This window comes from Lonchura striata, chromosome 4A, assembly GCF_050655825.1.
Source record: "Lonchura striata isolate lonStrDom1 chromosome 4A, ASM5065582v1, whole genome shotgun sequence".
Taxonomy (NCBI): domain Eukaryota; kingdom Metazoa; phylum Chordata; class Aves; order Passeriformes; family Estrildidae; genus Lonchura; species Lonchura striata.
In genome coordinates, this window is record NC_140742.1 from 4,013,164 (window position 1) to 4,027,744 (window position 14,581).

At 39.9% G+C, this 14,581-nt stretch overlaps 1 protein-coding gene across 7 annotated transcripts in view; it reads right to left on the minus strand.

The window, feature by feature from the left end:
- Positions 1–14,581, minus strand: part of DACH2 (dachshund family transcription factor 2) — a 247,375-nt gene that overhangs the window by 76,331 nt on the left and 156,463 nt on the right. For all 7 annotated transcript variants that reach the window (XM_021531417.4, XM_021531418.4, XM_085570457.1 and 4 more), the window contains exon 3: positions 8,751–8,882. In XM_021531417.4, coding sequence (XP_021387092.1) covers positions 8,751–8,882 — 132 coding nt within the window. The remainder of the gene's footprint in view (positions 1–8,750; positions 8,883–14,581) is intronic.

Genomic DNA, 14,581 nt, shown 5'->3' on the forward strand with positions numbered 1-14,581 from the left:
TATTGTTAAAATATCATTAATGTCAGACTGAAGTGGACTCGCTAGTGTTAACAAAGGCAACTACCACTAATACTTGTTTTTACCGGAATTCTTTACAGGATTCCTCACATCCTTACACCCTGCAAAGGGAAATTAAACCACAGAGTTTGAACATGATACCTTGTGCAAAATGACCAGCAGGTGAGATTCTGTGGAAACAAGACTACATACAAGGACCTGGAGTGGGGGTGGAAATAAAAGAAGTATTTGATATAGGGTATTTCCTTATCCTTGCACCGTGGAAAACCTGCAGATCCCTGAGCACTCTGCTGCTCACCCATGACTGCTGCCTGTTCCTGGCTCTGCTTTTACTTTTTCCAAGGATGCTTTAGCATAAAATTCAAGATGCATTTCAGAAGGATAGAGCTGGATCATGCTTTTCCCCTCCTTGCCTTTCTGACCCCAGGCAGAGGTGCCTCCTCACCTTGTCACTGCAGGGACAATCCCCTCCACACCGTGTCCTTCAGCAGCCACGGGACCCCACTAAAACATCTCACCTGCAATGCTTTTCCTTTTGAAGTGTGGGGCATCCAATCTGCCTTGGTCTTCATAAAATTTTATTCAGGAAGTCCTAAATTTGGTGTGTTTCTGATCAGCATCAGTCCCACAGTGCTGTGGAGCCCCTGTGCTTGCAGATGAACACGAGACCTTGTCTTAATGGGGACACTTTGGAGCCACCTGCTTTCCTTCAGCACACTGGTAGGAGTACAGATTTCAGCTACTACCAACAAAAACGAGAATTATAACCAAGGAAAAAATGTAGCCTTGGCTCTAGAGAGGCCAAAATGATTTATGACATCAAGACCTAGTAAAGAGACTAATACTCTGAAGGGACTGTGTGAGCTCAGCCCTCACTCACATCTTCTGTGCCCACTCCTAATTACTTCATTTACGACTGGAAAAGTGTTTTAACAGACAAAATTAATTATTATGAATAATCCTTCTGAAATATGATATGCATTTTAATTGTATGCACCCCATCATTAATTAAAGTTCTCTACCTTTTGGTGCATTCATTCAAAGATTGTACCAGTGACAAAGCAACAATTATAAGATTTTTTACTAAAATTAAAAAAACAGCTGAAGGGTTAATATAGTCTTGTGACACACTTAAAGTAATGCTAAAATGTTTTCATTCGAGTTTTTACTAGACATTATTTTTCCACTCTTTAAAATCAATCTCTTTGTTCCAGGAACACATTTCCTGTCAATAAAATGAAAAATGATATAGATTTAGGAGGATAGTGGTCTCAGCGTAGCATCTCTCATATTATTATTCCAGTATCATCTGTTACAAAGTAAGACCAATTCCCACATCTAATTACAAACAGGATTTCAGAGTCATTAAACAAAATACATTTCCATTAGTGCTGCTGTAAGAAGATAGGGGAAAAAATGAAGATTAGTTCATGCTGCACCTCTGTTTTTCAAGCTTTGAAGATTTAGACCTCTGCACTCTGAGACTATAAATTTGTAAAGGATCTGAAAGGTGACAGACATGTGAAAGCTCTCAATTCTCCCCCATTTAGCCATACCATTTACATTTTGTCATTAGTTTATCTTTTGCTGCACTTAGTTCTGCTAGCAGATACGGCAAAAATCTGGAGAGGTTGTTTATGATCACGCCCTGGGCACCCAGGGAGATTTGATTTGGTGTTAGGCAGGGCTTTTTAATAGATATGAATCTTTGATAGATATCAATCTACAGATTTGTTCCAGCAAAGTTAGAAATCGTAGTAAGGAATCTTGCCTTTATTAAAAAAAAAAAAAACAAACTACTTTATTCTGAGGGAAAAAAGGAACAACAGTTCTTTGACTTCAAGTAAGATAACTAAAATATAATGAGGAAACAGATTGTGTGAGATATTTAACTACTAAAATATAAACTTACAAGTATATATATTCTCCATTTGTAAACACTTAGCAGTATCTAATACCTAATTGTCATGAATCCATTTAAAATATGCCCTTGGGAATTACCCACTGAAAAAGCATTCACACAACCCAGAGTTTCACGAGTTAATAACAACCTTTTCTAAAAATAAGCCAATATAAGAGAAAACCTAAATTTGCTTGATCTTTAAACCAGTTTACATTAGCTCAGGATGTTACATAAGCACAGTTAATTTCATCATGTGTAAGATAATCATCAAAAACTTGAAAGACAATTCCTCTCACAGAAAAAGATGCCTCAGTTACAGAGAAGAGGACAGGGAATTTCATTTGCAAAACCCTTCTAGATTTCTTTCTCCCTTATTAGTTTTAAAACTAAAGCCAGAGCTACTTCACATTTCTCAGAACTGTGTGTCAGTAAATCCAAATATGTAAATATTAGCTGATGTGTCAACAATTATGTGTGAATAATTATCTATATTTACTATAAAGTATTTATGTTCAAATTTAAATGTATACTTTAAAAAATACAGTTAAATTATTCACATGCATTCAATAGGTAACTGCTTAAGAATGTATCTAAAATGGGACATTAAGGAAAATTTGCAGATAAAAAAATTCACTTTTGCCCTCCACTGAAAATGAGGTTCACTGAAGCCTTTAAAAATTCTTGGTACTAAACCTTGCCCAGTGCTGGGGTAACACGGCACAAAATATCCACTGAGACTCTCCAAAATACCACAATTTCCTACAGAAATATCTGCATCTTATTTCCAAGCTTCCCATGTGGAGACTGGATTCTTGGGCTGGCTGAGGGGGCCCTGGAAGTATCCCACTAGGAAGGAAGAGGAGAGAAAACTGCACAGTGCAAACGAGGTACAACTGCCCAAACAAACAGCATCTGATTCCTGGTTAATGCTTGAGGAGTTGTATCTTAAAAACAGAACAGCACATCCACCCTTCCTCCAGGATTGTCAGTGCCTGGCCCCAGGGAGGCACCACGGACACCATCCACAGGGAATTCTCTGCTCGTGTCGCTCCCCAGTCATGGATCTTTGCTGACAACCACCACTGGGAAAACTTTTTAAAGCCCCCATGTCATGAGAATGTTTGAAATCCTTTACTCCATTCTCACTGAAAAAGCTTAAATAAATTTCACCATCACCTCCATGTGGGTTCAACAAAATTCCATGAAAGCACAACTCCAAGGCAAAGCATGGAAGCACATCCTGAAATCCACCAAGTGTCACCACGCCCTGAACCTCCTTCGGGTGTGATGTCCCTGGGTGAAACTCCCCTGGGCAGATCCTGTCCCACAAGAGGGGTCAAGCATCACCCGTGTGCCTCCTCACCTCCCCATCTTCATCCTCACCATCACCACCTCAGGTACTGCCTACAAAAACAGCACAGAGGTCCCAATTTTTAGAATAAATATTTTAACGTGTCTGCTCGGGCTGGAGTCGAGTCTGGTTTTTGGATGAGATAGCACAAAAAACAAAACATGTTAAATTCTCTCTTGCTTCAAGACTGCACATATCCCTCCTGGCCAAAGGACAAGTTAAGAAAACTTGTAACTATTTCAGAAAATGTATAACTCTCTACTCAAATAACACAAAACTACTTGCCTTAACAAGAGGAAAAATTACTTCATGAAATCTACATGGTACTCAAGGATTAAAAAAACCTGTTCTGTGGTCCTGTCATTTTTACATTCTTACAATAAAATAACAGCCTTGGCATCCTGCTTTTTAGAGAAAAGACCTACCTCTTTTGACTTCTCAAGCACTTGAAAATTTTAAAAGAGAAAAACTAAAAAATGCTGACCGTGTAATAGCTGGGTATTCATGGTGGGTGGAGAACATGAAAGGTTACAATATGGATCTGTGCCTACGCGTTTCTTTTCAACTTGAGCAGCATCCTCCTGCTTCTGCTAACTCGGCAATCATACAGCTGACAGATTTCTGGGTTTTCTAAATAATGCATGGGATTTTCTTTTAACATGTCAGTGCAAAAGTATCAATTCTGCCCCTGTGTCGTTTGTGATGCTGATTTTCCTTGACAGCATTCCATTAAACCAATGAGTTTTTTCCCTCCTGATGGCTCCTTAAATATTCCTCCGAGTGATGTATTTGTGGTTTTTTAAACAGATTGTGAAGGATGTTTGCATTTGTGAGAAAACTGCATGGCAGGTACTGAAGGGAAAGAAGGATAAAAAGATAACACTTTTTTTTTTCTATGAGAGAGCTTTTTCTCTGATCCTCATATGCCAAAAGCTCGGGTGTTTTTCCTTTCTTTTCTGCCTAACTTAGCTCCTTGTCTGGAAATTAAGCAACAAGCCTCTACATACAGAATAACATTTTGACTTCCTAAGGAAATACCACTGAAACACTTAGTACTGTTTGATATCTCTCTTGGGAAAGCAAAACACATTTCTTAAATCATGCATGCTAACTGCAAAAGCCACCAGAAGGAAATACCTGCTTTATTCTTTGCGGTTCTGCACACACAGTCCCTGTCACGACTGCCGTGCACTGATCCTTCCAGGCTCAGGCAGCTTGAGGGATGTTACCCAGCCTCTGTTGTACAACCTAAACTATCTCACACTTGGACACATTAAAAAGAAAAGCTTGGATTTCAGCTGAGTTCCAAATCCCCGGCAGCAATGCCATGCTAATTTCCAGAACACACTTCACCTGCCTTTAGCGCTGCACCACCATGGAGCTCATCTTTGTCAGCGCCTCTGTGCAACCAGAGAGTTTTCATCCTGTTTATCTTATTTCTACAGAACAACAGCTCTGGCTGTGTGGCTGGGCTGGGAGGGAGCAGGAGTCAGCTCCAGCTGCTCACTCCAGCCTTTCCTCACTTCCCAAGAGGACAAAAAGCCCCGACCACTCCTGGCAACCCTCAGGTGCCACCAGCAAAACGCGTCCTCTGCAAGGACTCACCTGGAGGAGCCAAAGGAGGAGGAACACATCACAAAAGACTTATGGTCGCTGGGAATTTGAGATTCCAGAGGGATGGATTTCCCCTGTATCCAGGCACTTTTGTCCCAAACTACCTGGTTCTCCAAATTCATCCTCCCTGCCCGGATACCACCTGAGCATGCAGAGGGACACCCAACCCCAGGGAACAGCCAGCCCAGGTCAGCTGGACTGTGGGGCCAGACAGGCTCCAGTGCCAGATTAAAGAGGAGATTTTCAGCTGCCAGAGAAGTTTTGCTTCAACACTTCATATGATGAGTAGGAAGGTGCAAAAAATCTCTTTCTCTTCTGAGAGAGAGAGTGGAAGGAGGACAGCAATGTTCAAATGTATAACAGCATTCTTCACAGCACTGTGAACTGAAGCATTGCTTCAATTAAAAAAAAAAAATATACAAATTAAACTTTTTGGGGAATTTTTCCCCCTATATTTTCAGTATTAACTCTTGCAGCATTTGTTTTTAGTAATTATTTAGAATATCCCAGTACCAAACTCCACCACTACTGAGATTATAGTAACATCATGAAGAGGAGGTAGGACCTGATGGCAAAAAAACACCAGCTGGATTAGAAGCAGGAAAAGAAGTGGCACATTTATCCCCTGCTTCCTTAGACACATTTGTAAGGCTCAATTCCACACCTGCAATTTGCTAGAGAACAATATAATATCTGAGGAATTAGTCACTGATCATGTTAAATTGAGTTAAGAGCTCAGAATTTAAACTGACAGGACAAATTCTGGCTTCAGACAGAGAATTCTTAAAAGTTTCCATCCTCATAATGATGCACAGAGGAAGAAACTGTAGAAGTGACAGGCTAGGCATCAGTAAGAAGCAAACCCAAAATTATTTCATACTTCACCAGATACAGATGGGGATTGAGATGAATATGCCAAGACATCCTCAACACTTTTTTTTATTATACTAATGGCCTGTATATAATGACACACTTGGAAAAAAAATCTGGCAATAAAGCTTCAGGACTTAATACCGCTCAATTACATTTTTAATTTAAAATAAACAACAGCAAAAAGAGAGTATTCCACTCTTCTATCAGACTGGGAGAAGAGCAGGAAGGCACATATCCAAAAGTGAAATATTTAAGTGGCATTGTAGGAAGTCAATGTGTAACACCGAGGTAAAAAAAACAACTTAATTGTTTTAAGTAAAACTGCAACCCTTTGAGTCTTTTTACTGTAAAAATTAAAAAAAAAAAAAAAAAAAAATCAAAGGAAGCAAAAGGTCCTCGGCTCTGTTCAACCATATTTCTGATTTGACAGCTACAATTATAATCATTCAGACATCTATTTCCCACAAACTCTCCACAGCCATAACCTTTAGTGATTAATTATAAAGTTCCAGGAGCAATAGTACACAGACTAATTTCCTAAAACAATAAAACACAGAATTTCTCATTTGGAGCTAAATGAAACACGAACAGGTTGTTATTCATGCTGAAATCTAGATGCAGAGTCATGTTGCAGCCATTACAGAAGCTATTAAACACAACCTCAAATCAAAGAAACTGTAGGTCTCTCTCCTAAAATAAAATGTTTTTCTCACTTTTGGGGCTTCTGACTCCTTTGCTCTGTTCCTTTCCACCTCTTCTTAGTAAAAAAAAAAATCAAAATTCAATTTTCTTCTTCATTTCACATCCTCATCTTATTTTTAATAGTAATTTAACCTGTAAGTCTAGAGCAAAGCAAACAGTTGGTGAAGGTTTCAGGCACACGGAATTATCCTGACGCTCCCTTCACAGCAGATCAAAGTTACAACGTGTGCATTAACTTCTAAACAAAATTCCCACTCTCTTCATGCCCCACCAAGGAGTTTTCTGTAGTGAGTGTTTGATAATTCTTCAGTTATTTTATTTGCTGAAAGGCACAGCCACCTCTTACACTCCTTTCATGGTGGTTTTCCAATTTGACACATCCTGCTCAATGTAAATCTTTGTAATGTGACCCAGCAATAAAGGAGGAATCCACACATTACAAAAATTATCCCAACGCTCACATTGCACATGTTGGAAAGAGGGGAAATTGTGATTTTTAATAGGATTAGTACTGGTTCTTTCTGATAAGGAGTTATTGCTCTGTCTGAAAGCAACACTGGCGCTGGAGCCAGAAAATTTGCTCTTGGCAATTTTATTGCACCAGGCAATGAAAAGAGGAAAGAATTGAGAAAATATCTGTATGGAACTGCCACCACACTCTTATTCTTGGGTCCCACTGTAACTAAAGTCAGTGAGAATTTTTCCAAATATTTAAACTGGCACTGAGTTGATTGTAGAATTCACTGAATTGCTAAACCACAGAGAACTCCCTTGTAAAGTGCACACTCTTGATGCACTGTCCAAAGGCTGGTGTGAGAGTCCCCAAAAACCTTCCTTGTTCCATGTGGTACCTAAAATAATCACATTAATGTAGATTCTCCCCACATGAGGTACTCAAATTTTGCCTTACCAGGTAACACACAAAACAATGAGCATTCAAATTAAACTTTTGTACAGCAGCTTTTAAAAACCCCATACCAACCCTGCATCTTTTCTGTATGAAGTTTCCTTGCTTTTCTGTGGTAATTCCATCTTCAAAACTTTATTCCAACTATTTTAGCTACAACCACTAAATAGGATTTTTCAGTGCTTTTTTTCTGAATTCAATGTGCACTAATTGATTAGGGTCTGAGAGGGAAATAGGAAATACACATCCTACTGAACAGGAGCTGGGGAAAGGTTTAATGCATGAGTTAGAAGCCAGATTTCTTCAAATACAGATGAGTACACAAAATTAGCAAAAGGCAATACCACTTTTGGAAAGACTGCTTTGTGCATAATTTGTCATGAATTCAAAGTTATTCCTTTAGAAAATGAGTCTAAGACCTCCCAGCTGCTGCTTTATTGGTCTAATAAATTACCATTTTGATGGGAGGATGCGCATGCAGCACACAGCAGGCAGGCTCTGCCTCGGGAGCCGAGGGGAGAGCAGGATGCCACGGGCAGCACTCTGTGCCTCTCCTCTTGAATTGGTAATGGCAACAAACAAAATCTGCTCCCCAAGTGGCAGAAGTGTGGGACGCAGGAAGAACTGAGGCCAAGGGAAACTGCCCTTACTGTAACAGGAATCAGAGACAAAATGGATCTGCCTCCTTCCAGGCTCCCTACACTGACCAAGGAAAAATCTCTTCTATTCATCTGGAAGGACATCAGAATGAACAAAGATTTCCTCTTGAAAGGATCTGTTTTGACTTCACCTTTGAGCCCTGTTCTTGGGGAGCTGGGACTGGGGAGCTTAGCTCAAATCTATATTTGTGTTTATGTAGCACATGAACGTGTCCATGCCCCGTCCTCCTGTCCAAGGTGACTCCAGCCAAGGATTATCACAAATGCCCTGCACAGCTGGGCTTGGCAAATACCCACCAAGGAAAGAACAAAATGCAGAGAAGCCATGAATTGTTGATGGAGCATTCCCTGCCTTACCTTTCTCCAGGGACCTGTGGAACTCAGGAGTTCCCACAGCCTGGCCTTTTGGAACCCTTCCATCATTTACTGGAAAACTCCAGACAGTGTCATTGCCAATGGAGAAATTTTTGTTACTCCAGATGTATTTAGGGGGCACTTTAAAAGGTCTGTGTCCAACCCTAATGATGATGATCATTCACCAATATTTTTCAAACCACTAGTGAAGGGAGCTCTTAGGGGGGAAACTGCAGGAATATGGAGGAGTGAGAGCACTAATTTTGATTTAGCACTGGCAGGACAAAGCTTACAAAATACAAGAGCCCAAGAATTTGAGATCCAGGTGCTGAGAGCTCCAGGGCAGCTCAGGGGCACAGCATCCCTTACCTGCATTAGAATTGAGCTCTTCATTTTCTGACTCGGTTCCATTTTGACTCCCACTTCCATGAAGGCTGTTCATGGCCATAAGTTTCATTTTCTGTAGCTTCATAGCCTCTGCCATGGCAGCTGCTGTCAGACCTGGAAAAATATAAATAAATAATATGTAGTGTCATATTGTACAACGTGGCACTGCAAGTATGAACAGAACATTAGTTTTCAGTAAGAAAAAGTCACATAAATTCAATGGCCATTCTTAGTCCAGTGAAGTAATCCTATCCCTGAACACCATCTTTGTTTTAAAGTCAAGTTATTTCAATGCACCATTCTAAGAATTTAGAAAAACCAAACCTTTCATGTTTATTTTTCTTTTTAACATGTATAGCACAAAGAAATATTTATTTAATGGTATCCCTTTTGATTATACTTTTAAATATAATTTCCTGTCGCTTTGATCACCTTGTCACTTTGATCACTTTCTGCTTGACTTACTTAGCTGCAGCAAAATTTCCACATGCAGAGTAAGATACAGTATTCCTTAATTTCAGCAGTTCAAAGCAAATTAACATGTAATAGTACAGCATTCATTGTTCTATTGAGCATCCAAACATTTTTTGTCCCTCTGGGAATTGCCTGGTTTGGATTAATATTATTGTAATATGAAAATATTACTTTGGAAATGTGCAGAAATACATAATATGGATAATTACAGAATCACTCCCACTTTTAAGAGACCATTAGGACCAGCAGAAATTCACAGAATTGAGGGGGGTATTGATAGAAGGTTTTCAAATTACTAAAACTCAATTAATTTACAGTAGTAAAAGAGAGCAACCAGAGTAACATCAGGCTCACCATAATTATAATGATTTTTTAAATTATTATTTAGATTCCCAGTATCTTTTTTTTCGGAAGTGTGAATTTTTTAAGTTTTATCATTTTGGCTTGGTCACCAAATAAAGAATCAGATTTTCTTCCAGACAGTACCAAATTACTTTTACTCTGGGCAAGATGTGGCTGTAAATCTGAAGTTCTTGCAGGAAAACCCAAGAGATACAGGTACAAAACCAAAAATATCTCTACAGGTACAATTGTTTAGTCACGCAGGTATGGCTTAAATGTTTTGGCTTTTTTTTTTCCCTCAGGACAGCAGGACTTGCTTTTATTAATTGCTGCCTATTTCCACAAAATCTGAACTGCATTTATTAAAACCCAGGATTTTTTTGGTTGTGGTGCCTGTTCTAGCAACTCACTGAAGTCTCATACATCAAACCAGAATTAAATAATCTGCTTCTGGAAAGCATTGCTTACTGAGAGATTCAGATGCTGATTAAAGGGAACTAATAATTTTCCCACCCTATCCATAAATTACAACATTCTTCTAAATGCTGCTAAGAATTTGACAATCAGATTAGCCCTGCTGCTCCTCTAAAGGGCTGCACAAAATTCTGATTATTTCAGAAAGATTTGAGGAAGGAAGCAACCCAGGACTGCGTGGAGAGGGGCACCTTTTATCACACATGGCTACAGCAATTTGGTCAAGCTCAGCAAAGATATTCTGATCATCACCAATATTTTTTGTCTTTTAGGTTATTTAATGCAGCCCTCACTTCACACAAAAGACCACTACGCTGTGATTTTTTTTCAACACCCTTTAAAGTTCTTTTGCAAATGCTACAGGTTTTTCATCAAGCAGATATAAAATCCTGATGTTTAAACTCCTGTTTTTATCTCAGACACTCTCACTTAATCCATCACAGAATACATCTTCAATGATAAAACTCTCCACACACTTTCTGGAGAAGATGAACTAGTCTGCAAACTTTTTCACTTTTTTTTTTTCTTAGGGAAAGGAAGTGGCATTGCTCTTTGAGTGAGTTTTACATTTTTTTTTTCAGGAAGTAAAAAAAACTAAGCATAATCACAGTTCTGAGGAATTGACTGTTTTCAAGGTTTCCAGGCACCTTTTCACTTTCTATTTTTAATCCATTTGCAGGGAATTCACATACATTTTAATGGTTACAAAAATACAGTGTTGGAACATGGAGTTTTTTCCTCCCAACATTTTATCATTTGTATGCACCCAGGGATGCACAGATAAACCAATATTCCAGTGTCTTCATCAGGGTCACTATTTATACAGGTTCTTGATATAGTTTGGAAGCTATGGAATTTAATTAAATATGTAAAACAGTAAAGAAACTATTCATGAAGAGGTAAATAGAGAATGGAAAATAAATTCAGATCTTTAGCAAAATATTCAGGGAAACGACAAGAGAAAAAAAAATATTCAGGGCACTGTAGCACTGTATTTCAAAAAAAAAAAAGAAAAAAAGAAAAATGAAAAGAAAAAGAAAAATCTCCCAAAACCTTCCATTGAACAATTTTGCCAGAAGTGTAATGAAGGCAGAAAGGTACCATGGAACAAACAGAAAATAATAAACACAGTCCCCAAATCACCACGATGTGGCCTGCAGAAATTAAAGGTAATTATTGTCAGGCGTTTCTGAGCTCCCTAACCAGACACAGCTGCCATAAGGACACCAGCCAAGAAGCAGTGATGGATCAGAAAACTCTGCTGTGCCATCTGCCACACCAAAGTCACTCCACTTCAGCAGCAAGAGTTTGCAGAGTAAAACACAGCCCTGTGCAGAGAGCACCAAGGTCCTGCACAGCCAGGCACAGGCTGGAAACAGAGCTGGGATTACCCCTGAACTCAGTGCCTGCAACATCTTTATTCTCTCACTCACTCCACAGTCTATATAATTTCTTACTTGAACTAGAATTCACAGAATCTGTCTGAGGCACTTTAAAAACAATGTAGTAATTCTTCAGCATCTCTGGGAGATAACAAAATTGAGGCTAAGGCAAATGTGGTCAGCAGTAAGAGGGTGCTGCTGATTGAAATTATTCAGAAAACAGAAAACAGCCAGCACTGGTATCATCTTCAGTTAGGTACCACCATGGTTAATGTTATTGGAGCTATTATTTAATTGAACTATTAATAAAACTCTTTTCTGTAATTGATTCAGTTTGAGCTAGCTGTGGAGAAGAGGGCTGTTAGTTCTGTTAGCTGTTAGTTCTTCAACTGACTTATCTAGGGATCTACAAAGAACTGAAGAATCATTTCCATCCCCTTGGATGAATCATTATCAGCAGTAGAATCTCACTTAGAGCAGCTCACTTTGAAAAATGCCCTGGGAACTGCTGTAACATATACATCTATCTCTCTACTTCCCCCTAAAAAAAAAACCAAAAACGAATTGCTAGGAAAATCCACGTGCTGGATTACATACTTCAAAGCTTCTGGTTTTTCCTGTTCATTTACACTTTACATTTCCCTTTCTTCAGTTATCTTCTGCCAGCTGCCATCAGTCAGGGAACACCCAGGAAATAAATTGGATGTCCAACAGGGACATCCTCCACCACAGCACGGCACAGGAGCAGTCTGGGCACTGTCGGGATGGTTTGGGGCTGGTGCTGCTCCAGTGTCCCCAGTATCCCCAGTCACCTGGGCTGGCAGGGAGCAGCTCCTGGTGGGATCTCTGAGAGAAGCAAGGAATCTGGGAGCTGTGCTCTGTACACGGGGAGCTCATGGTGTGCATGGCAGAACCACCAGCTGCCATCTGAGATCTGCTTGTTGTGAGCCCAGCACAGCCAGGACACGCTGCACCCTCCTTCTGACAAATTCTGCTGCACAGAATTTGGTTATATATTTATATATTATATATTTATATATTTATTTATATATATTTATTTTTATATATTTATTTATATACAAATAACCAAATATGTACTGAAATAACCAAAATAACCCTTCAGGGACACACAAACCACACATTTCATGCACAGGTTGCACTGGAGGAAAATTCTGCAGTTGTGTTCTGGGCAGACAGCTCAGGCCTGAGAACCAAACCATTTGCAAATGAAGAGTCTGGACCCAAATTAGGGCAGTTCCCAGCTGGCTCCAGAGGGCATTGCACCACCCTGGGCAGCACCCAGTGCTCGGGGGGCTGAGATGGGCAGAGCCCCTGGGAGCCTGGGCTGCTCTGCACCCCCTGAGCACATCCTCTGCTCCTGCAGCCCTGCAGCACCAGAGAGGCTCCTCCAGCCATCAGGTCATTAATTGTCACTCACAGATCCCCAGCACACACTCCTGAAGGTTCTTCCTCGGTGAAGTCTCAGGAATTATTTCAGGAGAAGCAGCATTCTCCCTGCATGGCCCAAAGGTCACAGCCCCAGGCTGCTTGCTGTGCCCCATCACAGGGCAGTGCTGAACCATCCCCAGCACCAGGGGACAAGGGGACAGTGTCCCTTGCCCCCAGTTTATTTATTCCTGTATTCCAATTTATTCCTTTATTCCACTTTCTGGTGTGGGGATATGAATCCAAAACTCAGCTACATTCTGCTGGTGTCTTGGGTGCAAGTGACTCCTGCACATTTAACCACTGCCCAGTCACTGAAAATTGGATTTTGATGGTGAATACAAGGGCTCTGAGCTTTTCAGGTGACCCTGAGTGTCTGCTAATCTCATACTCCAGCTACAGCTATTTTTTTCCAGTTTCCTCATTAGTCAGACTGTGCCTCTCCTTCATATTAGTTTGAAAGCTTTTCTGTCAAAACTGTGAACAAGTAAATTAACTAAAGGAGAACTATGAGTAATCAAATCCTGAGGTTTGCAATTAATTAAATGAAATGGTGAGTCAGTGAACTGAAAAATGATTTTATATTAAAACAAAACATTTAATTAAATTAACAGTCAACACATTGCAATTAATAATATTCAAAAGGAAAAATGAAACCCAGTTTAGCTGTGCCATATTATTTCACTATAAAAGTCAAGCATTGTGCATTGGCTTGTTTATTATCTGCATTCAAAGCTGCTATGGGTCAAGCATGCTGTGTAAAACAGCAATGATAAAATATCTGGTACTATGAAATGTCAGTACAAGAGACCATATTGCCAACAGTGAAAACAATCCTGAAACCTCCAACAAATTAAGCTTTCCAAGACTGAAAAGGAACACTCACTTTAATTAAAATTAATAAGTGAATATATATAATATACTCCACATTTTCAGAATGCCTGCAAAATTTTACTAATTAATTAATTTAAAAAATCAGCCTGGGAAATGAAGGCTTCTCTGTAGTTGAAATGAATCATCTTGGTTTAGTGATAAATACAAAACCCAGCACTACACAAAGGACAGTGAAACTGAATTCTTGGATAAGAACAGTAAAATGTCCAAAGTCTTAAAGCAGTTTGGAGATGGGTCTGAGCTCCTAACTCTTGTTACTGCAGATGTTTTCCATGTTTGTGAACAGACCCAGACAGCAGCAGCAGGGAGGTTTAGCTCCAGTGCACGTCCTGTGGTCACTGAGGGTTCCCTGGCTACCACCTGGGAATGGTCACAATAATCCTTCAGTGAGCACCAGCTGAGAGACCCAGTGATGGAACCAGTGAGTAACTGTGAGTAACTGTGAGTAACTGTGAGTACCCGTGAGTAACTGCAAGTAACTGTGAGTAACTGTGAGTAAGTGGGCACTGCAGGCTGGGGATGGATTTTGGAGAGCTCTGGGCTGGGCTGGGCTGTGGCAGCATCACCCCAGAGCCAGGAGGGCACTCGGATCCAAATTATGGTTGAAATCCAGGACATCCCTCTGACACTGCCCAGCTGAAATGCAGCCAAGAGCCAAGAAATGCATCACAATGCTGGAGCTTCTTTCATCTGTTCTTACACCTGCAGCCAGTTGTTCTGATATTACAATCATATTTCAAAAATATGTTCTTTCTCATTTTGCATCGGGAAACCTGACAAATGACAGCAAGAACTGTTTTT